Source organism: Helicoverpa armigera, chromosome 19, assembly GCF_030705265.1.
Source record: "Helicoverpa armigera isolate CAAS_96S chromosome 19, ASM3070526v1, whole genome shotgun sequence".
NCBI lineage: Eukaryota > Metazoa > Arthropoda > Insecta > Lepidoptera > Noctuidae > Helicoverpa > Helicoverpa armigera.
Genome location: NC_087138.1, coordinates 5,441,896 through 5,466,763, shown reverse-complemented (window position 1 = coordinate 5,466,763; position 24,868 = coordinate 5,441,896). Strand labels below are relative to the sequence as shown.

General features: G+C 36.2%; 2 protein-coding genes across 4 annotated transcripts; both read left to right on the top strand.

Moving 5' to 3' along the window:
• Nucleotides 1-99: 99 nt before the first annotated feature.
• Nucleotides 100-9,044, top strand: LOC110372969 (hemicentin-1). Of its 3 annotated transcripts, XM_021330020.3 has the most exons (17): nt 100-250; nt 461-706; nt 1,304-1,373; nt 1,477-1,673; nt 1,985-2,119; nt 2,452-2,583; nt 3,035-3,104; nt 3,201-3,397; nt 3,762-3,902; nt 3,987-4,118; nt 4,203-4,315; nt 4,760-4,999; nt 6,446-6,587; nt 6,808-7,460; nt 7,841-7,972; nt 8,219-8,417; nt 8,775-9,044. In XM_021330020.3, the coding sequence occupies exons 1-17, from the start codon at nt 136-138 to the stop codon at nt 8,777-8,779; spliced, it is 2,919 nt and encodes a 972-aa protein (XP_021185695.3). In that variant the 5' UTR covers nt 100-135; the 3' UTR covers nt 8,780-9,044. The 3 variants fall into 3 exon arrangements, with proteins under 3 accessions (XP_021185695.3, XP_063895380.1, XP_063895381.1); XM_064039310.1 differs by having other exon boundaries at nt 8,219-9,044; XM_064039311.1 differs by lacking the exon at nt 461-706 and having other exon boundaries at nt 109-250; nt 8,219-9,044.
• A 2,418-nt stretch (nt 9,045-11,462) lies between these two features.
• On the top strand, nt 11,463-24,474 carry LOC110372967 (hemicentin-1). Its single transcript, XM_021330017.3, has 30 exons — nt 11,463-11,765; nt 11,899-12,134; nt 12,331-12,462; nt 12,769-12,858; nt 13,439-13,558; nt 13,959-14,124; nt 14,347-14,525; nt 14,764-14,845; nt 15,055-15,197; nt 15,480-15,642; nt 15,745-16,023; nt 16,113-16,182; nt 16,394-16,590; nt 17,355-17,498; nt 17,609-17,740; nt 17,911-17,980; nt 18,455-18,648; nt 18,854-18,994; nt 19,171-19,302; nt 19,552-19,621; nt 20,067-20,260; nt 20,518-20,655; nt 20,921-21,052; nt 21,187-21,299; nt 21,545-21,781; nt 22,195-22,336; nt 22,468-23,129; nt 23,220-23,348; nt 23,583-23,781; nt 24,162-24,474. The coding sequence occupies exons 1-30, from the start codon at nt 11,540-11,542 to the stop codon at nt 24,173-24,175; spliced, it is 4,926 nt and encodes a 1,641-aa protein (XP_021185692.3). The 5' UTR covers nt 11,463-11,539; the 3' UTR covers nt 24,176-24,474.
• The last annotated feature ends 394 nt before the right edge of the window (nt 24,475-24,868 follow it).

Sequence of the window (24,868 nt, the reverse complement as noted above, 5' to 3'; positions counted from 1 at the left end):
TACAATTTAATTCAGAATAACCATAAAGCACAAATATCCAAACCAATACATAAGCTTATCTGGAGGACAAAAATGCAACATAAATATAAAAACCCCCAGATCCTTCATAAAATATAGCACTTATTAACAATTGCTATGAACAACATGTGGCTGACTTTATTAAAAATGTGGAAATACGTGTTAATACTGACTTTGGCCAATTTATTGGAGGCATCGAGCTCCTTCTCGAAGATCGAGCATTTCGACACGGGTACGTATATTTTTACATCTGATAAATCAGTGTAAAAGATATATGAGATAATGAAGAAAGAAAGGCAAGAATGGAAAGACAGGCAATAGAATAAAAATAGAACAAATAAACAACAGAATAACATCTTGAATTCAGAACTAATAATAAATAAGTAAAACATACTAAAAGAAACTGATCTGATAGATAATAATACAATTTCTTACCCAAAAGGTACTACGAACGTGCTATATGGTTCCGAACGAATCATAAAATGTGAAATTCATTCAAGTGTACCAATACAAATTCATTGGTACCACACCAATGAGAAATCAGGCCGTATGAATAAAATAGTAGCTTCGGAAAAGTATTCGATATCAGAGAATGGAACTGAGCTAAGAATCATGAAAATGGATTTTGATATGGTGGGTCGTTACATTTGTGTAGCAAGCCATAGTAAGAAAGTTGGGATAATATTGAGTAAGTTTATAAAAAATGTTATTCTTAATTTATTTATTGTCCAAATGTTTGATACATTTTCAAATATTATTATATTAAAGGTGTCGGTAACTAACTTCAGTCGGTGCCTGAACACCATTTTAAGATTACCTCTTATTATACGTTCGTATAGCGCCATTGCTATGCATAGTGTCTCGGGTTCGATTCCCGGGTTAGGCCGAAATCGCTTTGTGGGCTTAAGAAACTTTCACAAAGCTCCCCGGAATCTGGAACCGTATGATTGATACACCCGTGCATACGGAGAGCACGTAAATGTCGGTCCTGCGCCTGATCTCTGTCCAGTCGTATCGAATTGACGTCTCATCGGGCTATGACAGTGAAAGAATAGGGAGTGCACCCACCTGTCTCTGCTCCCTGTAATATGTTCTGTGTAGCTCTCTGATCTCCTTAAACAGGTATTAAATTAATCTGAACAATAAGTATATATATATATCAGTATATGTCCTTTGCGCTGATTATTAATTTTTTTTCCTCATATTTTAGTCATGTTCGCGATAAGTTGGAACATAACATGTTAATATTATACAACAAGGACTTAATATTAGTATTTATTTTTAGAGCCACCTAAGATAACTGGTACTAATGAAATCAGGGTTATTCGAGGTACAAATGCTGTAATAGAATGCAAGTAAGTTTCCTATCAAAACTTGAAATATCAACTATCTAATTATATATCAAATATCATCCAAAAGGTCAAATAAATCTTTCAATGGAACTGCATAACTTTCCAGAATAATCGGAGGCTTACCAAGACCGAAAATAACTTGGGAATATAAGGACAAATATGAACAAAACTTTAAACCTATACCTGGGTCAGGAGATAAGTTAAGTCTATTGAGTGTGACCGACCAAAAAGGAGGAAGTTACAAATGTGTGGCAACGAACGTCGCGGGAGAAGATGATCATATCACGAACCTTGTTATTGATTGTAAATATTTTATCATTAGTTTTCATTCCCTTATAACTCTTGCCTTTAAATATTCATTTAGGATTGTCCTGCTTTGTTATCACTTGAATCATGACCTATTAATTGGAAGCGTGATTATTTACTTACGAAACGTAAACCGCAATTCATTTTAACTTACTATTTCTTCACTCTATCTCAATATGAGGTTCATTCCAATTTGATGATCGTCGTTGCGCCGAATGACAAATGCATGGTTGCCGCACCGGTGTCGCACCATAACATCTAATTTTAAAGAACCGAAAAAGAAAAATCTAATAATAATTTGTCCACAGTTCCACCAACAATTTCACAATCTATGGAGATATACGAAATCATTGAAGGAAAATCATTGACTTTACCTTGCAAAGCTGTTGGTAATCCAAAACCAGTTATCGATTGGAAAAGAAATGGAACTGCAATATCATCCAGTAAGTTAATCATTTTTATTTAAAGGTATTATGATTATGAGACCCGTCTAATTATTCGAGAAGTAGTAGTAAACCGGTAAACAGGACAATAATACACTGATAGCGTGGTTTTGAATAGAAGATAAAAGGGATAAGTGTTAAAAAAATCTTGAGAACCTATTACAGTTAATATCAAGGTACCTAAAAAAGTGAGAAATGAAAGGAAAAAAATATAACATAAATAGGGCAGAAGAAAGCGTTATTGATGGCATAGGTATAAAACGCACTTCTCAAAAATCTATATCCACTAATTACAAAGTAACTAGTATGAACTGTTTTATGAACTGTTTCAGGTGAAAAGTATTCTATAGAAGATGGTGCTTTAGTTATAAAGAATCTGAATGAAAGTGACTCCACATCATACACATGTGAAGCTCAAAACTATGTCGGTTCAGCAAATGCGGCATTTATTGTGAGAGTTTATAGTAAGTGCTCAGGGATTTCAGACAGCTATCATATAGTCTTTTACCATTTTTAGGGTTCCGTACCCAAAGGGTAAAATGGGACCCTATTGTTTTCGCTCCTCTGTCCGTCCGTCCGTTCGTCTATCACCAGGCTGCATCTCATGAACCGTGATAGTTAGAGAGTTGAAATTTTCACAAATGATGTATTTCTGTTGCCGCTATAACAAAAAATACAATAAATATTTTGGGGACTCCTCTACAACAAACGTAATTTTTTTGCTCATTTTCTAAATAATGGTACGGAACCCTTCGTGTGCGATTCCGACTCGCACTTGGCCTTAAAGTCTCTATAAATTATATCATATCCTTTCTCCGTCCATTTTTGATTTTATCTTTGTCTTTGCATTTGAAAATATCCAACAATTAAGCAATACTGCTTGCTTTCTTTTTATGGTTAAAAATATTATTTTAGCGGCTCCAAAAATATCGGGATTGGCTGAAGTTAAAGTCATTAGAGGTTCTAATGCGGTCATAGAATGCAAGTAAGTAGTAGATCCAACCTATTGATGAACAAATAAGATATTGGTCAATGTGAGAGCAAGAACTAAAACAGTATCATTATTTATATTTTTTTTCAGCATTATTAAAGGCGCGCCAGCGCCTAATATAACTTGGTTATATTGGGATAAAGTTGTATATAAGAATTTGGAAAAATCATTCGGTTCTAAAAGGTTACTCCTACCAAATGTGGAAGAAAATAATGCTGGAAATTATAAGTGTGTGGCAGTAAACATCGCAGGCACAGACGAACATATTACCACACTTATTATTGAATGTAAGTTGTTAATTATCTTTACTAATGTTATACCTAATGCTGAATAGTTTGCTTGTTTGTTTGTTTGCGTGAACGCGCTATCATCTATATCATATATATATCTCAGGAACTACTTGTCCGATTTGAAAAAATCTCTACATATAATTTTAATCCTGGTTCGTGTAGAGGTTCTAACGGGATGCGGGTGAAACCGCTGGTAGAAGCTAGTCTTAAATAAGAACTATAATACTAAATCCACCCAACCGTATTACGTCGACTACAAATAAAACTGGAAAATACTACAAGAAGAATGAGAAGAAGAAGTACTAAATCCATAAGAAAAAATCACTATGATAATGTACTGATAACATATTTCTGTCGACAGCACCACCAACTATAGTTTCAGAATCATCCATTGAGTATGAAGGACTTGAAGGAGATATAGCGTTTAGAATTCCATGTGACGTCATCGGTAATCCACGACCACTGATCACGTGGAAATTAAACGGCAGACTTATAAATCCCGGTAAATTACAAAATTAAACAATAGATGGATCTATATGTAAACATGCTCATATGTTGAATGCTAATATTGGAATGTCTATTTTAGATAGCAAATACGCGATAGGTGATGGCGCTCTCGTTATTAAGAATCCAGTTGAAATGAACACTACTTCATATACATGTGAAGCTAAAAATGATATAGGTTCAGCTACAAAGACATTTAAAGCAAGGGTTGATAGTAAGCATTTCATTTTATTATCATTAGAAATCAGACATTAGATAATCTGCAGCGTACAAATAAAACTTATTTTATTCTCTTCAGAATTTATTAGCCGGTCGGAAAGAAGCAAGTACGTTTACATACTATGGGGTAAAACTACAAAACTGGATTGCGAAGGGTATAATTCTTCATCTCAATCAGTTCGATGGTTCATTGTGAGTATGTTCAATTGCTGACTTACCTATTCATTTCATCATTTTCTTCATGTGATTGTGCCTCTCGATATGTTTAAATAGGAGTGTCACAACAGTTACCACGACCTTGGAAGTTTATCAGACGGTCTTTGATTGTTAGGCACAGGCTTCCTCTCGCACAGAGAAGGATTGGTCACAAATCACCACGCTTGCTCAATGCGAGTTTGTGATCTCAGACTTTATAGTCACGGTTTCCAAGACATGTTTTACATCACCTTTCATTAGTAATGCGTGTACAAGATAATAAGATAACAATGTTCAAAAGTACATACAAACATGGAAAAGGTTCAGTGTTACTTGCCTGATCTGGAATCGAACACACCCATAGTTAAGAGGTTCGAGCTAAGTTTAAGAATTGGTGCCAAAGACTAAGTCCAATCATTAAAATTTGTTTGATGTTTACAGGAATCAGAAGAAGTTCTTACATTGAACCCTTACATGGAAATACTGAAACCTACACTTTCTAATGACGGCAACTACACGTGTCGTATAAGTGATGCTCACGGATACGCACGCACACATACATACGTGGTCGATGTTGGATACCCACCGAAGGTTCCAGATAACTTCCAAATAGACGACTGGCGTGGCGATGTGGGAGATATCTTAGCTCATTGTGAAAGTGATGCAAAACCGGAGGCACAAGTTAGTTAAGTTCTAAAATAAAACTTATATCTAGACACACGGCAGTGTGTCCGCCAAGTTCGAGCAAAAAAGGCGACACACCGGCCGTGGGTTATATTACACGAACCATTTCGGGCCAAATTCGACCCCCCTGTAACTCAAAATCTATTTTATTTACGCATATCAAATTTCTAGTATCTGTTGAGACCCCCTCACTTATCTAAAATACAAAATTTCATTAATATACCTATTGTAGGTCTTGAGATATTGACGTCAGAAAATCGCTATTTTTACTATACACTGATTCACTGATTCACTGATTCACTTATTCACTTATTCACTGACTCACTCATCAAAAACCTAGACCACTTCCAATGGTCGTATTGTCTTGAAATTTGGCATGGAGGTAGGTCTTTATGTCAAGGTAAAGGGAAAAATCTGAAAATGGCCAAGTGTGAGTCGGTTTCAAAATAATGAAGGTGTTTTATACCCGGTGTAAAATACCCCTAAGGAACTAAAACGAACTAAATTTATCTATATTTATATAATATATCTTCGAATGGTACAAAGGTTTGTATTTAGTCAAAGTAAAGTAAAAATCTGAAAACGGCCAAGTGTGAATCACTTTCAAAAATAACGAATGTGTAACTTTGATCCACGAACAAAATATATGATAACATGTCATGTCAGTCAGTTGGTAAATCTAGTCATAGTTAATCTAGTTCATTTCTTTGTAAGAAACATAGTGCATATTAAAAAATCTAAAAGATAGTATAAATGAGACATTTCTTTAACTAACTTCATCATAAGAAAAAAATAAAATAAACAACCTTACAAAAATAAATGAAATCCCACCCAAAACAAAAATGTGAAAGACTGCCAAGTTCGATAATATGGGAATGCTTCGCCTATAAAAGAAGTGAGATCTGAATAAGTACCAAGTTCCATACACATACCTCAGTTAAAAATAGTTACTTTTTAATGATGTTACTTGGCAAGTTTTAATATAAAATTAAATACTTGATTCATTGCGTTTAGTAGGTTTATAACAAGGTGTGTAAAAACTTGCCAAGTAAAATCATTAAAAAGTAACTATTTTTAACTGAGGTATGTGTATGGAACTTGGTACTTATTCAGATCTCACTTCTTTTATAGGCGAAGCATTCCCATATTATCGAACTTGGCAGTCTTTCACATTTTTGTTTTGGGTGGGATATGTATTAACCTATATTGGACCTACCTGGAAAATACATACATTGTTCACTCACTTCAGTCTCATCTCGAAGATACTCCAAGTATTTGATACCCAATCTATCCATATTAATGATCGTTTTACTTTTTAATTTTTAAGTTATTGAGTTAAAAAAACCTTATTGAGTAAAGAATTTGAAATCAAGGTATATCTTAGTGTAATTTTATATGTTTTAAAGTATTGATTGACATTGTACTGAGTGCGAATATTTTCAGGTGCAATGGAAATTCAATGGCAAAGTGTTAACCAATGAAGATTTAACAAAAATAGGTGATCAATTTAAATGGGGAAACTACACATGTACCATAAGTAATGTGCACGGAACAGTCACTCGGAACTTCCATGTAAAGTCTTCAGGTAAGTTATTTTCTCCTTTAAACGTGGTAGACAATACAAACAGTAAAGCTTTCGTAAGTGGAAAACATACTTACAATAATTTACATCGACTTTTAAAAAATCCTCGAAAAATTATTTTTCTTCGTCAAATCGATAGATTTCTTTTTCACAACAATTCTCTTTTTTTTATTCCGATTTATATATACAGATATGTGCTAATCATCCAGTTTTAATATTGCAGCATGTTTCGTGAGTAGAAAACTGGATGAAATCAAGAATATGCCCCTCATGCTTACTGAAGAATTTACATGGCCACGATGGGACTACACCAATTATGATACAATAGTAGAACAAGGAGACAGTATAACATTATCTTGCCCCTACGACAGCAAAGGCACACGAAATACTTTTATAAACTTTCCTTATCTAACTGAATTGAAGACATCATGTCATAAAGAATACACATTTGCAGTAAACGATAAATTCTATAAGCTTACAGATTTTCTTTGCAATAACAATATTCAAGCTTCAGTAGTCAAAGAACATACAAAATGTTTGACTGATACTTCACAACAGTTGACAGTCGGGTATCGAGCATATGAATTTGTAGAAACTTACAAAGTCTGTTTTGATCATGCAAAGAATATGCCTCTTTATACTCGAACATCACTCACGAAGACAGACGGTAAGATAAACGGTGCCCACGATTGGTTTACCTACCCAGAAATTGGAAACCCAAGATTGAAAAGTACATTTACTTGTCAAGCTTGCTGTTATAATAAAACTCATCTTGTCAACCCTAGAGATTTTAATTTCGACGCTGCTAAGAAAACTACTTTCATTAATTATTTGAATGAAGTCCCATATTGGCGTGCTTGTGAAAATACTGCAATGGTAAGAAAGTACACATTTGATTTATTTTGTAACTGCGCTGACTATGATAGCTGATTTTATTGTCACGCCAAGCTGTCATATTATTGTAACGAGCTTCCCCGATATTCATAAAAATAATTTCCAGAGCTAGCTTCTACCAGAGGTTACACCGCATCCGTAATACTTTCCGTACCTGAATGAAGTTTAGAGGCTACCTCAATAAATGAGGTGTAGGTATAACATTGAAAGAACTTAAGAATAATCAGTAGTTGACGTGTTGTGGTAGTTGAGTATTAAGCGCGTTCAAGAAAACAAATAAATAAATAAAAAAAACTTCTTTAAATGATCCTCTTTCATACAAAGATGAAAGATAACCGTACTCTTTATATATATTGTTACAGCAAACAACTTGGGAAGACATATCACATATGGTGAGGGATCAGTTAATTAACTATGATAACATTATAACCTGGTCTGGGACACATACGTTTCAACAGAAACATGGACTGCTCATACCACGATATTTGTGGAAGGTATATTTTAAATCAAATCATATATGAATTTGAGGAAAACGTACATTTATTTCGTCGTTAAATAGTAAATAAGTTTACATAAAATTGCTGATTAAAATAGAGCATATTAGAATAAACAAATAGAGATAGACTCGCGCATACCTCGCTGTATGATTTCTCGATGATACGATGCAACTTGATGACAATTTTCTTAAAACTACCTTAACACAGTAACATAATATGCAAACCTTTTATAATTTCTTTTAGGTGCTGAAGTTCGAAGAAGATATTATAGCTTTAATTCACGTGAATGACCCAGCACCGACAGACTCGGATATAAAATGCAATGACATAAGTCAAACAAATGACATGTTATACTGGTTTTCAGCCAGTAATAAATACACTTATTGCTGCGATTTGAATGAATTCGTAGATGCATTTGGTTTGCATGGGATCGACTTTACAGGTAAGTATAGTTATCGGCACGAATCTTGAGCTCTGACCTACATCTGCGCAGAAGTGATTAATTAGCAAAGAACCAATCCCGAGTGTCGGCTATGACGCGATGCTCTGCGGCCCAATCACCGCTTTAGCCCGCCTCCGCGCCTGACTTCATACCACAAAAGGGACCCAATAAATGACTTCTGCGCAGGTGAAGGTTCAAGATACATGCCGATAACTATATCTAGGCTTTTTGTGGCCCTGCTTCACCTAGAAATTGAAGGGAACTTTGAATTTTTGAACCATTGCAAGCTATATGTAAGAGTTCATAGGTATGATATTGACCAGAAGAAAAGAAAAAAATAATGTTTAATGTTTTCAGAATAATGTTGGGGTTCACAATCAAAACAAGATATTTTCCTGCTCTTTATAATACTGAAATATAAAGGTTTAAACACGTATATGTGGGATTTGTAACAACAACAAGATTCAGGAAAATACATTAAAATAACCATGATGTATAAATAGATTATTAACCATATTGTAAATTCAATGCAAATAATATAAAATTCAATCATTTTAAATAACAGTGGGTAAGTGATTTAACCGTTTGATATATTTACCTACATAATAACAATAAATGTCATCAGAAACAAAAGCAGTCTTTTTTTTCAAATTCCTATTTTTAAGTCGATGATATCCATAAGCAGGAGAATGTAGAGATGTAAGAAATATACTGCATATTGTAAGTAATAATGGAACTCGTGACTGTCAATTTTAGGCAATGCGGGGCGCGGTTGGTCTTGAATATATGACCATATCATGACGAGTTCTTCCGTGTTGCGGAAGGCATGTTTAATTGGTGGGCCCCAGCTGTCCTATGAAAACATTTGACAGTCGTTACTTCAGTAATCAAACGCCAGAATATCTGACAACCAGTCTTACCTATAGGGGTTGCAAGGAAGAACAACATCGGTACTCAGTTGCATTTAGTGAGACTGGAAACCGATCCCAACATAGTTGGGAAAAGGCAAAGGTAATGGTTGGTACAGATAAAAATGTACCTCAAAGTAGACGTGTGTATCTTCAGTTGTATGACCTATCTATGTGGAAAGTTGTTTTTATTTTATCAAAGTTATTTGTAAGTTTATCCCTTACGGACTGGCGCTTAAGGTAATATTGAACTCAAATCTTTTAATGAATCTTGACACATCAGAACAACATAATATAAGCAGGCTTTTTTATTACAGTGTTGGAAGTTTTCTTAAGAAGAGGGTAAACCGCTGGCAAAGTCTAATTAATAATCCGCAAAAATACTTTATCATGAAATAAGAATGAATAAAATGCAAAATATAGGTAGGTTCACATGCCTGTGTTTTTGGGACTTATGATTACTGCATTTTGAGGTCGGAATTTACACACATATAATATTCTACTTGGAAATACAGTACCAGTAAAATGAATAACTTCTGTCATTACAAAACCTCGTAGAAACCTTTCATCGTCATCGACATTTGTCACCTCATGATTACTGCACAAATAGGTACTTGGTATTCCTAATACGTCATCAGAGCCTGCATAGTACTTATTACTGTATAAGTATTTGGAGGAAACAGGCAAAATAACCGCAAAATCACATAATTCAACGCTTGACTTAAAAACATTAGCAGCAACTGCTCATCCTTCATCAATTTTATTCATACAGGGTGCTTTGGAAGGCACGATAAACTAGTGCGTCTGGATCGTCATATGAACATCGTTGGCAGTCCTCACGAGTTTTCAGAAGCCTGAAAGTCCGACAACTAGTCTTAGCAAGAGGTGTAGGGTTGTTCAGGCAAGTGGGTTGTTGAGGTCAGATAGCCAGTCGCTCCATTAGAAACTCTGGTTCTCAGCTGCAACCGGTTAGACAAGAACATAGTTGAGAAAAGGTTAGGCAGATGATGACAGGGTGTCCCCCAAAGTATGGATCCAATAGAACAAGAGTTTTGGCAGGGTATAATTTACCAACTATATTTAACTTCAGAATGTAGCTTTAGAAGATAGGAACTTTCGTGAAAAAACAATCTATTAATTTTATCATCCTGAATTAATTGCAGATCATTCTTAATTAGACAATCTAATAATAAATAAATAACCATGAAATAAAAGAGAATGAAGAACCCTGTTCAGATGTTATTTCCTAAATACCAAATTGAGGATACTGGCTATTTAAATTAGTACATAAATTCCTCAATACAAATAATGGGCCAAAAGACAAACAAAATCACAATAATCAATTGTTATGATGTAGGTGAATATATACCTACCACTGTATGCATATTGCTAGGAAAACAATGTCTGATTAATATATTACCCGATCTATTTACATACAAGCTCTTTCCTGTACTGCTCAAAGGATTGGATGATGTGATGCACCTAAACAAAATTAAGAGGTACTCAAGCATTACATCTCCAGTATACTATAAACAACTTGAACCGAAAAGACACTAAACGGCAATTGTCTTTGAATACCTACATACTAAAAAATAAATGTGAAAGCTCAGATCTTTGATCTGAGTGTGAAAGTATATTTAGTCGCCCTAGAGGTGGAGATAGGTTAGATATCGGTGGCGAAATCCTGCGTAATAATGATCCAAACTTTAGAAGAATATATCTAGATAGTAGAAGCAACCTATTGAAATCAATGTCTTGACTTGCGACAGTACAATATTACTTATTGCAGAATATAATAACTTTGCATGTTACTCAATGCTGCTAGGTGCATCTATATATCTACATCGGTATCACTTAGTACCTGCACGATACAACTTTTAATATCTTTAATTAACATGATAAAAATTAACTCAAAGTTTTTTTTTATCATTTTAGCTATATAGTTTGTTCAAAACCTCACATTTCATGCCAAAATCAATATTGCCTACGAAATAGGTATACCTAAATTATCAAAATACAAACGGTCAATGACAATGGCCTCAGTGCGAAATGTTACAATTTATCTATATAAGGAAAATACACGGCACGAAAATAAATCTACAGAATAACTCATTAGTATAAATTGGATATATTTGTTTAATTGTTTTAGTCTTCATTTCGTATTTCTGTGGGACAGTTCATTTCAAACAACTCCGAAAAATATTTTCATCCAAAATGGGGGGGCGGGTTTTTCCGCTAGTGTTTTTGGTCGCCGTATCAAGTATATCTAAAGTACTGTGTAATGGAAATGGTAGTTTAACCTTCGTCATAGACGACACGGGATCCATGTATAACGATATAGATCAAGTGAGGGCAAGCGTGAACCAGATCATGGATACTGTGTTCAATGAAAAGTCAAGCTTAATTGACAATATGGTTCTGGTCACGTTCAACGATCCAGGTAATGTAGATTTCCAATTTTTTAATAATTATTGTCCCGAAGCATTCCTATCTTCCGCCGATGACATAATACAGTCCAACTTGACATGCTGTGATAAAAATACTGCCTATCATTCTTTTTTAACCAATCTTAGATGCCGAAGTAAGAGTTAATACAAGAAATCGCTACCGTTATAAGACGATACTGGACGAAGTGGAGGCTCACAACATTGAGAACCCTGACTGTTGGGAGCCAGCGATGAATGGAGTACTCCTTGGATTGAATGAAAGTAATCGCGATTCCTACATGTATGTGTTCACCGATGCACCCGCCAGAGACTATAAAGATGCACCCCGTGTCATAGAACTCTGCCAGAGAAAACGGATTCAGGTAATAATTAGCTAAATCTGACTATTTTTGTATAAAAAAAATGTAATATTTTTGCAATGTTTCTTGTGTATCCCCTCATAATTCCTTAGTACCCATGAGGAATACCCCAATCAGAATCAAGAAATATTCAACACGCAATTGAACTAAACAATAAAATATAGTGAGAAATAATCATCTATTATTCTTTATTTCACAGATAGTTTTCGTGCTTACTGGAAACTGTCGTCGTTATCACATCTACTTAGATGAAGCCTCAAATGTATTCTTTGAAATAGCGAAGGCATGTTCGGGACTCGCGTTCGAGATTGATAAAAGCCAAGTTTCTGAGGTAAAGCCGTGAACTTTTAAACCTTGTTTACCAAATTATTTACTTTTAAACCTTGACCCATATTTGAGGATAGATATACAATATACTCCATTAAGTACTTATAGATTTTTTTCATTTATTTAATTCTTATCGCTACGAACGGTCTCTTCTAGACAACATAAGATGGATAGCGACGAGAAGTAAAACATTATAGGTATGTACATATGATTGGCAGTTAGGCAAGGTGTACACTTGCTCCTGCAATTCGAGTAACTTTTTATAGTGTAGCTTTAACGTACACATAAATACATTATTCCCATTTTTCAGGTGCTTGGACCTATCAAAGAACTTATAAAAGGCAACAAAAGTATTTTTGTATCGACAACCATAGAAGCCAATGTTTATAAAAATATCCCAGTAAGTTTTTGCCATATTTTTGCTTTATTTCTTACATATTTAGTTAATTTAACCATTTATAGGTGACGACGAGACTTGAGTATCAAGCTCATGTATCTTGTAAGTTATGATAAGTTGGTTTACACTAATCACCCACGTCCCGTGGAAACTTCTTCACGTACCCGGATAGCCCATGTTCAGCGCAGAGAGTGTAGTTTCCTAACAGTTGAGTTAATGTATGTAAGTCATACAGTCCTGATAGTTGGTGAGCAGTTTCGTTGGGGGATTGGTGGAAGACTTTGGTAAGTTATGCTGTCCCGGTAACGTAGCCAGATGGGAACAGAAACTATCTTTGTCCTTCCCCCGGGGTATTTTTGACGCAAATGCTCATAAAGTTCCAGAACAGCACATACCATTACTCAAGTGTTGACGACATTGCTCAACATGTACCAGGATAGTAAGAAACACTTGAAGTAACTCCCTCGGTGCGCGGGTGGAAACCCCGTGGAACAGCTAGTCCTTAATAAGACACCTCTGTGAAAAATTGAGATGTACTTTTTATTGATAATGTGTAATAACTCTTCAATTTTATTTTACGCAGTTCAGAATAGATACCCATACTGACTACGCCATCATTTCTGTATCTGGTAAAGAACCATATCTGGAAGTAAAAGGACCTGCGGTTCAATTAGAAGACCTGATGCGAAATGATAATGGAATTGTAAGTAGCGTACATAGTAGGTCAAGTATTCCTCCAAATTCAATTAGAGCCAACCAAATTGATTTCCTGTTCTTTTTTTTAATTATGCAAAGAACCATGGAGAGATCGAAATGAAGCGAAGGTGCCATAACTGAAAATAGAAGCGCCCAAAAATGCGTGACCTAACCATTCTTTGTAATACCAAAAATCGTTGATAGATGTCTCACCAACCCGAACGCCTAGTTAGTTCACTCGTAACTGATCATTTTGGTCATGCCCACCGTACCAATTTGACCAAGAAGAAGGCATCTCACCTACCCGCATTATGTATGGCATCTCCGCTCATATGTCTTTACTCCGTGGAAAAATTTTCACACTTAATAGTCAACCAAATATCAATAACTTTTTACGTTTCTTTTAGGTGGTTAAACTTAACAACATCAGGCCTGGCGAATACGTGGCTACTGTGGGTAGTAAGTCGAGAACATCTATCATCATTGTGGGCAGAACCGATTTCTTTTTCACTCCTGGCTTTTCTGAGTCAATGCCCAAGTCAGCAAAGGACGTAACGCCTCAGCCCATCGCTGGTGAGTTATCCCGTACTCCTACTAACTAGACAAGTGGATTTAAAAAGGACTTTTTATGAGGTTAGGCTAATGGAACATAGAAGACGTTTTGGCCTGTTTAAAAAGTACCACTATCACTGTTTATCCTGCGATCTTCAGACACACCGATCGAACCACATGAAAAACGTATTTTACAAAATACCCTCAATAGTCCTAAATCAATTAGTTCTTTTTGTTTTTCAGACACGAAAGTTCACCTATCTGCATCCGTCATTGATGAACATAATTCTGTGCAAATAGTAACAGCGGAGATTGTACAAATGAACAACAAAGTCATCCAAACGCTTCCTTTAATCAAGGTTTCGAAAGATTTTTACGTGACACAACCATTTGTGGCTCCGTCGCAAATGTTCAGAGTAGTTGTAAGTATTAACCTTTTTCTTAAAAATACTGACAATAATTGTGTTCTTCTTCCATATTTTGTAGATATCATCATCATCTCAGCCATAGGACGTCTACTGCTGAACATAGGCCTCCCCCTTAGATCTCCAAAGATACCTGCATCCAGCGTCTTCCGGCGACCTTTATGAGTTGGTGGACAGAAGATCGATTTTGTAGATATGTTATGATGTAATTAAAACTATTCTCTCTACGTTTTAGGTGAACGGCATAGTGAAAGCAACGGGATTGCCCATAAAAAGGATCGCCAAACTCCCAGTTACTTCGATACCACAACCAAAAAGTAAGTTCCGTTTAATTGTGACCATAGAATCTTCCGACGAATATTTCTAGTGTTTTAACTTTCCTGTGGCACCTAAGAAATACACGCTCAATTTCCCACTGCGCCGAAATACCCACGATATGATGCACGATATATGAAAAAGCTTTTTCTCACACAAATAGGTACTTTACGTAAAGGGATGCTTGAAAACAATATTGTAATATTTGCAGGGCGACCTACTGCGGTTATAACACAAGGCACATCACTACAATACGACTACAACGATGAAGTGAAGTTAACTTGTAAAGTTGAGGCGCACCCAGAACCCAAAATCAAATGGGTTAACAGCAAAGGATCTAGAATCCAATCGACGGTATGTGCTCATTGACTATAATATCAATCTTTGATTTGCTGACAAGAGCCCCATTCATGTACAATCAAATTCCTATCTCTAGTAAGCAAAACAACAGATAGATAGAATATTAGGAATGGCATCACCTGGCGTCTATTTTAAAACCAACTGCACGAAAGAACCTGCTTCCCAAAAGTAATTCATCTACACATTCATTTCATAAAGTGAGGTTATGCAGCCAAGTTTGAATAAACGATTTATTATTTTGATAGCTTCTAATAACCTATCTAATTTTTCTTTCAGACTTCACGTACAGACGTACCCTATGAATACATTAGTGATATAAAAACACAGGTCTCTAAAAGTGATAAATTCATTTGCTATGCCGAGAACAACGAAGGGAAATCCTCAGCCTCTGCAACGGTCACAGTTAGAGACCCATTTGTTGTGAAAGAAGTTCCATCAGGTCAGTAAAGTCTATACAACGGTTGTATTAACTTAACATCTATAAACTATAAATTGGATTAGATTTGTATCAAGCATTAATATTGTTTTATTTTTTTCATAGGAGTAGCAAAACTAGCATACGGGGAAGCAGGCACTATAACATGTGACGTCACTTCGAAGTTTCCAATGGAGATTCAGTGGTACCACAGAAACGATATCACAGGAATGTCCAACAAGATACAAACGTCTGACAAGTTCTTGGTATCAGCAAGTCAAACGCAAATAAAAATAAGAAAAATGAGTATGGACTTAGCTGGACAATACATCTGCAAGGCATTCTTGAAAAATCAGAAGAACATGGAAAAAGAATTTAGAACGCGCGTTTTTGTAGATGGTTTAGGTAAATTTTATACTTTTATATCCACACGTTTTGGAAATCATTTTGGAGATTATATTTTTATTTAAGTACTAAACAATTATTTATTGCAGTTCGTCCGAAATTGTTGCCAATACCCACCACAAAGATTACCAAAGGCAAAAATGGAGTCTTGGAATGCAAGTAAGTACTACGTAGTATACACATTTTAAACTGTAGCTGATTGATTAAGAAGCTTTATTATTTTTATAATATTTTCGACAAATTCAATCAACGACTATGTACATGTCGAAATAAATGCCGCAAACCAACACGACTGAAAAGATATCATGCGCTAGACCAACGGTAAATTTTAAATTTATAGTAATACGAATAATTCAAATGATGTTCTCAGGGCTTTGAGTGGCGTACCCGCACCAAAGATAACATGGTACTCAGGAGGTCAAACTGGTACTAAGTTCACACTCATACCGGGTTCTAGCAATGTTCTAAGGATTACAAACGCGGAAGAGAAACATGGAGGGAAATACAAATGTGTGGCAGTAAATGATGTTGGCAGGGATGAGCATATCACCACAGTGATCATTCAAGGTAATCCTAAGAATAAAACAAATCATTTATCACAAATAAACATTGTCTTTGCTCCTGTATTCGGTCAATCTGCCATTGAAAGCGTAATAATTAGTTACCTAGTCTGCTCGCATGAAGATTTTGAGCTTAAGATAAAAAGAAGCATTATAACAGTCGGTACTAATATCGTCAATAGGCTACATCTGCCTAGCCTTTTCCCAACTATGTTGGGGTCGGCTTCCAGTCTAACCGGATGCAGCTGTGTACCAGGGTTTTACAAGGAGCGACTGCACTGCCTGACCTCCTCAACCCAGTTACCTGGGCAACCCGATACCCCTTGGTAAGACTGGTTGTCAGACTTTCTGGCTTCTGACTACCCGTAACGACTACCAAAGATGTTTAAATGGCAGCCGGGACCTACAGTTTATCGTGCCATCCGAAACACGGAAGAACTCAGTATGACAAGATGGTCACCCATCCACGGACCGACCGCGCCAAGCGTTGCTTAACCTTATGATCGATCGATCCGCGCGGCTTTGACTTAGCCATGAGCTCTTCATATCGTCAATAGGCTATTCTCAGATATATTGGTTCTGAATTTTAAGCTTGAAGCTACTGTTTGTTTGACTTCCAAATAAGCTTACTTGGTGTATCATTTGAGTCTCTGGTAAGGCTGCTTATTGTCAATAAAACAAAAAAAAACTATATAACTAGAGGGTTTCTGCCTGTCGGTTAAACCTGACCCGTATAATAATATTACATATGTACATTCTTTTTATTTACAGATCTACCTAAAATTATCAGGCCTAACAGGTCTACGGTCTACATGGTTACTGAAGGGGACACAACTTTAAGTATACCTTGCGTGGCAAGTGGTCTTCCGAAACCTACTATTACTTGGGAGATAAACAATAAACCTCTTAACCTAGGTAATATCAGAATTGGTCATGATTTATAAAGTTTATGCTATGCTATTATCAGCTCGTAATTTTCCCAGATTTTTTGATCTCTACTTTATTTCATACGTCTTTTGTTTCAGGAACGAAATACGCCATTAACGATGGGACTCTAGTTATAAGACATCCTACCATAGATGACTCTAATTCATACACATGTGTAGCAAAGAATGACGTCGGTTCAGTCAGCGAGATATTCAAAGTCTTCGTCCGACGTAAGTAGAAATAGATTATTTTAACTTTCGTTTTCAAAACTTGGAGCAGAATTATTTTCGACGAGTTATCATAAACATGATTAATAAGGTATATTTGAATTTAGATGCATCATCCCAGCCTCACATCTCATTTGTAACTAATACGATTTTCATGTTTTAAAATGTTTCAGAGATTCCTGAAGTTAGGGGAGTTGCTTCCATGAGAGGGAGTGTGGGCAAAGCCGTCAACATAGAGTGCAGGTAAGCGAGAAGAATCTCTGATTAACTATTGAAGCCTAAGGTGATCTTCACACTGCCCCGCATCACGCTGCATCTTGCGTGTCGACGCACCTACGCGCGGGGGTGCGTGTTTCTCCGCATGTATGTGCGTGATCCGCATGAACGCGCGTGGATGCATTTTCAGTGTGTTGGACTATGCGTGTTTTCCATACAAACGGAGATATTTCCATACAACGGAAAAAAACGCATCCACGCACTACGCTGCATAGTGTGTGATAATCGTATCGTATCGTAAATAAGAATAAATTCAATCTTCACAAAGGAAAGATTACATCCATATAATGTTAAAAAAACAATACAATGTAGGTGATGTAGGAAAATCAGTATCCAGTTGAAATCTTATACAATATGTTCTCCGTCGGCTTTTTTCCATTTTAAAAACATTAATTTTAAAGACTTCTCTCGTTAAAAATTTATGATTTTTCTTAATTTCAGGGTTCACAAGGGAGTGCCAAGACCTAAAATCACTTGGAAATACGCGGATGATGGCAAAAATTTTGTTCCAATACCTGGCTCCGAACAAGTCCTATCCATATCAAAGGTGGAGATGAAACACGCGGGGCGTTACAAGTGTGTCGCTCAGAATGACGTCGGAGATGCGGAACACATCACCACACTTGTGGTACAAGGTATGAAGATGAAAGAAATAAAAACATACAACAACTTGGAACGAATAGCAAAAGATAAAAAAAAATGTTGTAGAACCTAGTGGCAGTTACTGCAGGCAAAAATAATATACCTATTAAATGTAATAAATCCATAAATTAATCCCACCATCCCATCCTACTGAATATGCAGAATAGGATATATTTAGATCACCTCATCTGTTTACAGAGGTTCCAAAAATATTATCAAGTACTTCTACCGTCTATAAAGCTATTGAAGGGGACGAGCTGTTGAGGATTCCTTGTGTCTCAACCGGTCTTCCCAAGCCAAGAATCGCTTGGAAGCTGAACGGACGCTACATCACTTCAAGTAAGTTACTTTAAAACCCAGAGCTTTAAAAATCTGCAAACGTTTACCCCTTTCGCAGAGCTTTTAAAATATGAGCAGATATTGAAAACAATAATAGTCATGATTTTAACAAAACAACTCACAAAACCAATGATTCGACTAAAAAAAGACCTTCACACAATGTTTTTGTTTTTCAGACGCTAAATATTCCTTGGAAGATGGTGCATTGGTAATAAGACACCCGACCGTGAGCGACACTAACCGGTACACTTGCGAAGCGACTAATGATGCTGGTCCGGCCAGTGCGACGTTCGAAACATACATTCGCCGTGAGTACCAGTATATTCGGTTGTATCATCATCATCATATCAGCCAATTGCCGTCCACTGCTGAACGTAGGCCTGCCCCAAGGAACGCCAACCATCCCGGGATGCTTCAGTTGGACCTATATTAGCATTTATTTCATTTGACCTCCGTGAGACCTGTTTCATTCCTTCTTCTAGTTATTTTCTTTCAAAGTCCACTTTCAAGAACTTGAAAAGTGCCTTATTTACGTGAGATATTTTTTATGTTTTCAGAGAAGCCTCAATTATCTGGAGTTGCTGCTGAGACCGTTAGAGTAGGCCATTCTGCAGTAATAGAGTGCAAGTATGTATTCTGAAACTCAAAAGTTTGATAACTTTTTTTTATTGGGACATCAAGACCCACTTGGAACCATATCAGCAGCCACCCATAATACTAGTCCGTAGCGAGGTCTTTTATTATGCCTCATATCTCATAATATCATTCGATGGACATCTAGCTTCCCGATTTTTAAATGTCTCCTGTTAATATTAGATTTATTTTAAAATTAGATAATCTGCGGTACACGAATTTACTGATCCCATTTATTACGTCATATAAGACTGCAGGTTTACTAACTATAAGACAGACTTTATCGTACTTTTATATGTATTGAATTTAAGTCTCGATTACTTATTAATATATTTATATGTCCGTAGAAGTCTCTAGAGTTTTATCAAGTCTGTCCGATTTATAAAGAGGATTTTTTAAAATAATTTTGAAATAAACAATACGTGTATTGCCTTTTCAGGATCATAAAAGGTGAACCCAAACCAAAAATATCTTGGTATATAGCGCAAGGTGCTTCTGAGTTTGAGAAAGCCGAAGCTCATCACGAGAGGTTACAAATCATTAGTGCAGAGGACCGACACGCGGGCCGGTACAAATGTGTTGCAGAAAACGATGTTGGCAGCGCTGAGCACGTCACCACACTAGTGGTTGAGTGTAAGTTATCTTGAGATATATTTCGACAATCGTCAATAGATTCGTCCTTACAGCCGTCGTCGGCGAGTTTGCACTCAAAAGACGAGCCTCGTCCATACCTAAGTGTAAATTACCGGCAATGGATCAATAGTCTATATTTCAATATCAATTAATAAAAGTTCTGATCCCAGATTAGGCATCTCCGTATGCTTCAACCATAATAATTAAGTTTTGTTTTTCTTTTTATATTTTCTAACCTTGCTTTATTTTTCCCACAGCTGCGCCTAAATTTACTTCAAAATCTAAAACAGTGACTGCTATTGAAGGAGATATTGCCTTAAAGATCCCGTGTGACGTCGCCGGCGTTCCTCGTCCAGTTATAACGTGGCTTCACAAGGGCGTTAAAATTACACCTAGTAAGTCATGGAATATTCTTAAGTCATTTGTCAAAAACCTCATCTTCTCCCGAGTTTCTTCCCAACTATGTTGGGGTCGGCTTCCAGTCTAACCTAATGCAGCTTCTGAGCGACTGCCTATCCGACCTCCTTAACCCGGGCCACCCAATAATACTCCTTGGTTAAACTGGTAAAACCTCCTATTCGAAAATTATAATTTTCCCAAATCATGCACTTTTTCTCATAGCTGAGTATTACAGAGGTTGTCATGAAGGTATACTTTCAGATTCAAAGTACGCCGTTGAGGATGGAAATCTTGTTATCAAGAATCCTACTAAAACGGACAAAGGAAGCTACACGTGTGAAGCCAAAAACTATATTGGGTCAGTTAGTGCCACATTTGAGGTCAATATTGATGGTAGGTACAAAATTAAACGTTGCTTTTTATAAGTTCATACTACAATGTTCAACAAACATTTCTGTATTGTATAGATACTAATTTATGCACTGGAATAAGTACTTAATTTAAAATGTTGTGTCATTACTTTTCAGAGGGACTCGTTGATTTTGGCACGAAGCATAACGTATATTTGCTTTTGGGTGAAACAAAAAAATTGGAATGTGGTGCTTATAAATCGAAATCCCAGTCGATAAAATGGTTTAAAGTAAGTATAATTAATTAAGACTATGCTATGACCCAAAGGAATAGGTTTGAAGACCCTGTTACGGGTCGGAAAACTTGAATCCGGGTTGCTACACAATTTATATAGCACATAGACAAAATATACATATATTAAGTTCCTTCAAGTCCAAAATTGTATCCTATGTTCAGTTACCTACATTCTGAATTCAAATGTTTTACTACTTATTTAGCTGGCTGATATATTAATAATGTTTGTCTAATTTACAGGAATTTGATGAACTGAAAGAGAAATTTGTTCAAATAAACAAAGCTACTTACGCCAACGACGGTAACTATACATGCCATGTGAGCGATGAGCATGGACACGTAGAAACACACACATATGTTGTGGACGTTGGCTCTATTCCTAAACTTTATACACCAAACAATCTAGATGACTGGCGTGGTGATATAAGAGATATTTTGTCAAACTGTGAAGTTAGTGAGGCAAAACCAGAAGCTAAAGTAAGTTTGAATTCCATCATCATCCTCCGAGCCTTTTCCCAACTATGTTGAGGTCAGCCTTCAGTCCAACCGGATTCACCTGAGTACCAGTGTTCTAAAAGGAGCGACTGCCTATCTGACCTCCTCAACCCAGTTAACCGGGCAGTTACAGATAGATAGGAATAGTAACCCGGGCAACTACTCCTATCCATCTAGTCACTAAAATATTATAAAACTTAGGACACCGTTACCATGACGGGCGCAGTCTTACTCCTTATTTGGTGGCCCAGTCCGATTTTATTCAATGAAATCCTAATTGTGATGTCAGAATTAAGTCCGCCGATATATCACTTTTTGTGGATGAAGTGTACATAACTAATAATAATATTAGTATTTAACTTTCCAATAATAAATTCACTAATTTTGCATTATAGATAACTTGGTATTTCAACGGCAAAGAGTTAACCGATAAGGAGGTACCAGAGATAGGAATTCGATATAATTGGGGTCGCTACACATGCACGGCAACTAATGTACACGGATCAGTTAAGAAAAGCTTTGATGTCAAGTCTTCAGGTAAGCTACATAAAACAAAATGCATACAGTTCATTTTGGTGTGACATACACACGTTAATTTATGACGAACTGTACCTACAAAACGGTTCGATACAAGGCGACTTATACAAAAACCTAATTGTTTGTTACAGTATGTTTGATACCTCGAAATTTGAGAGACGCCGCTAATATGCCACTTTTACTAACTAACGAAGGAACTTGGCCTAAATGGGAGTTCACGGATAAATATACAATACTGGAACAAAATGAAAAAATTACTCTGTCCTGTCCAAAACAAGAAGGAACATCAAATACATTCAGAAACTTTGCGGGACAAAGTCAATTAAAAGCAGTTTGCCTTAGCGAGGATGCGTTCCTGTTAAATGAGAAAAAATATAAGCTTTCAGATCTACAATGCAAAAACAGCATTCAGTTGTCTGTTCTTAGAGAGCCAGTTAAATGCTCTAAACTAGCAGAGAAACCTGAATTGATACGGGTTGGCTACAATGTGACTGATTTCTTAAAAATATACGACGTGTGTTACGATCATGCCAAAAATATGCCTCTTATTGCTCGCGCATCGATGACCAAAACTGATGACAGTGTAGGCACCAACAGCAACTGGTTTAGTTATCCAGGAATTGGAGATACGAAAATTGCGAGGGGATTTACCTGTAAAGACTCAAAGACATCTTGTTGTTATGGAAAATCCCAGCTGTTGAATGCAAAGGACTTCAATTATGAAACTGCAAAGAAAAGCACCTTCATTGATTATCTAAATGGAATCCCAATCTGGCGTCCTTGTGGTTCACAGGTAAAAATCATAATATGTAAATATAGGTAATAACGCGTGTACCTACATGAATTTCAATTATTATATTTGGGATGTAATTAATTATTTCAGACCAGCTGGGAAAAAGTCGATGACATGATTAGAAGACAATTGGAGGGCGAAGATGAAATGAAGACCTGGTCTGGTACACACACTTTTGAAAAGAAAAATGGAGCCATCATACCGCGATACTTATGGAAGGTAAATAAAAAATACGAGTTCATTTCGCTAGATTCCCTAATTTTAATTAGAAAACTCAAAAAGGGTTCGTGAATTCGATATGTTCGTTCCGAGGCCCGGGTCTTGGATTGTCTGTCTTCGAACGTGAGCCTCCTCCAAATCACTGCGTACTTCTTGGTACTTTCCAAAATCCTTTTAGGGTTTGAACAGAAAATAGGTTCATCAGGTAAAATTAATTCTTATTGGGAATTTCAGGTCATAGCATATGAGAGTGAGGATCCGCTGGCCATAGTCCATGTTAACAGTGGTGAACCAACAGAGAAGGACATCAAATGTAAGAACATCTGCAACGATGACGATCAGCCGTGGTTCTCAGTCAAAGACGATTACACTTACTGTTGCTCTCTCACGGACTTCTTAGATGCATTTGATTTGCATGGCATGAAGATTGGCGGTAAGAATTTTATTCTTTTAATTAATACTAAATAAATCTTAAAATCAAATTAATTAATTCATTTAAACAAGATTAACTTTCGACAAGATATTATGTTAGAATCTCAAAATAAAGCCAAAAACGGTTAACTGAATCGAAAACAGCACTTAACAAGGTTGCACCTAAGTTTAGCCACGGGTGTGCGACTGCATCTAGGTGTGGCCGCTCTGATGCAGGGCTCGCCTAGTTCTAACCGAAGATACACTAACTACTTAACTAAGTTACCTGTTACCGTTTACATCTAGCAGTAGCCGATTAAACCTACGTGTAGAAGCCCTTGGGGCTTTATCATACATAACGTATTAATCTGACATTTAATGACAATTTTTATTATTTTCCAGAATCATCTGCATAATTTAAGTAACCGAAGAAACAAATAATTATCATAAAATTTTGGAAATATTATATATTTGAAACCTTCATCGTCCTCACATTCAACGAAATGTTAAGATCTCTACCTAAGTATGAAATGTATGGAATACATAATGTAATTAAGCCTTAATAATATATATTTTGTATATTGTAATTCATAATAAACCGAAAATGAAAAATTAGCCCAATAAGAAAAACATTTTGCAAAAGTAATAAGTACTTAGTACACCTTCCTAGATTGTGAATGGTACGTAAGTATTTGTAATAAACAATATCCACAATAATGTTGTTTCATTTTATTGTACTCATTTAAGACCTTATATTATAAGACCTCTGACCACTACACCCTATATCGTAGACACGAAAGACCACACGATATGCTCGCACCTTTAACTGGAAATCAAGAAACACCAAAACACCATCAATTCGTTATATGAATACAAGAACATGATAATATGATAGATTCAAAATTAGAACAAATCACATTTTTTTTAACAGTTACATCAATATATTATTGTTAGCTGCCAGTGATTACCAAAGAGTATACAATACTACGTAAGAAGAGACGGGACTTCCATAGATAGAAATAAACTCATGAACCGTCAAAATAAGAGCCGCCGTACACGGACTGCTTCAAGCAGTTGAGACCGACTGCTTAAAGCCGCGACCGCGCAGT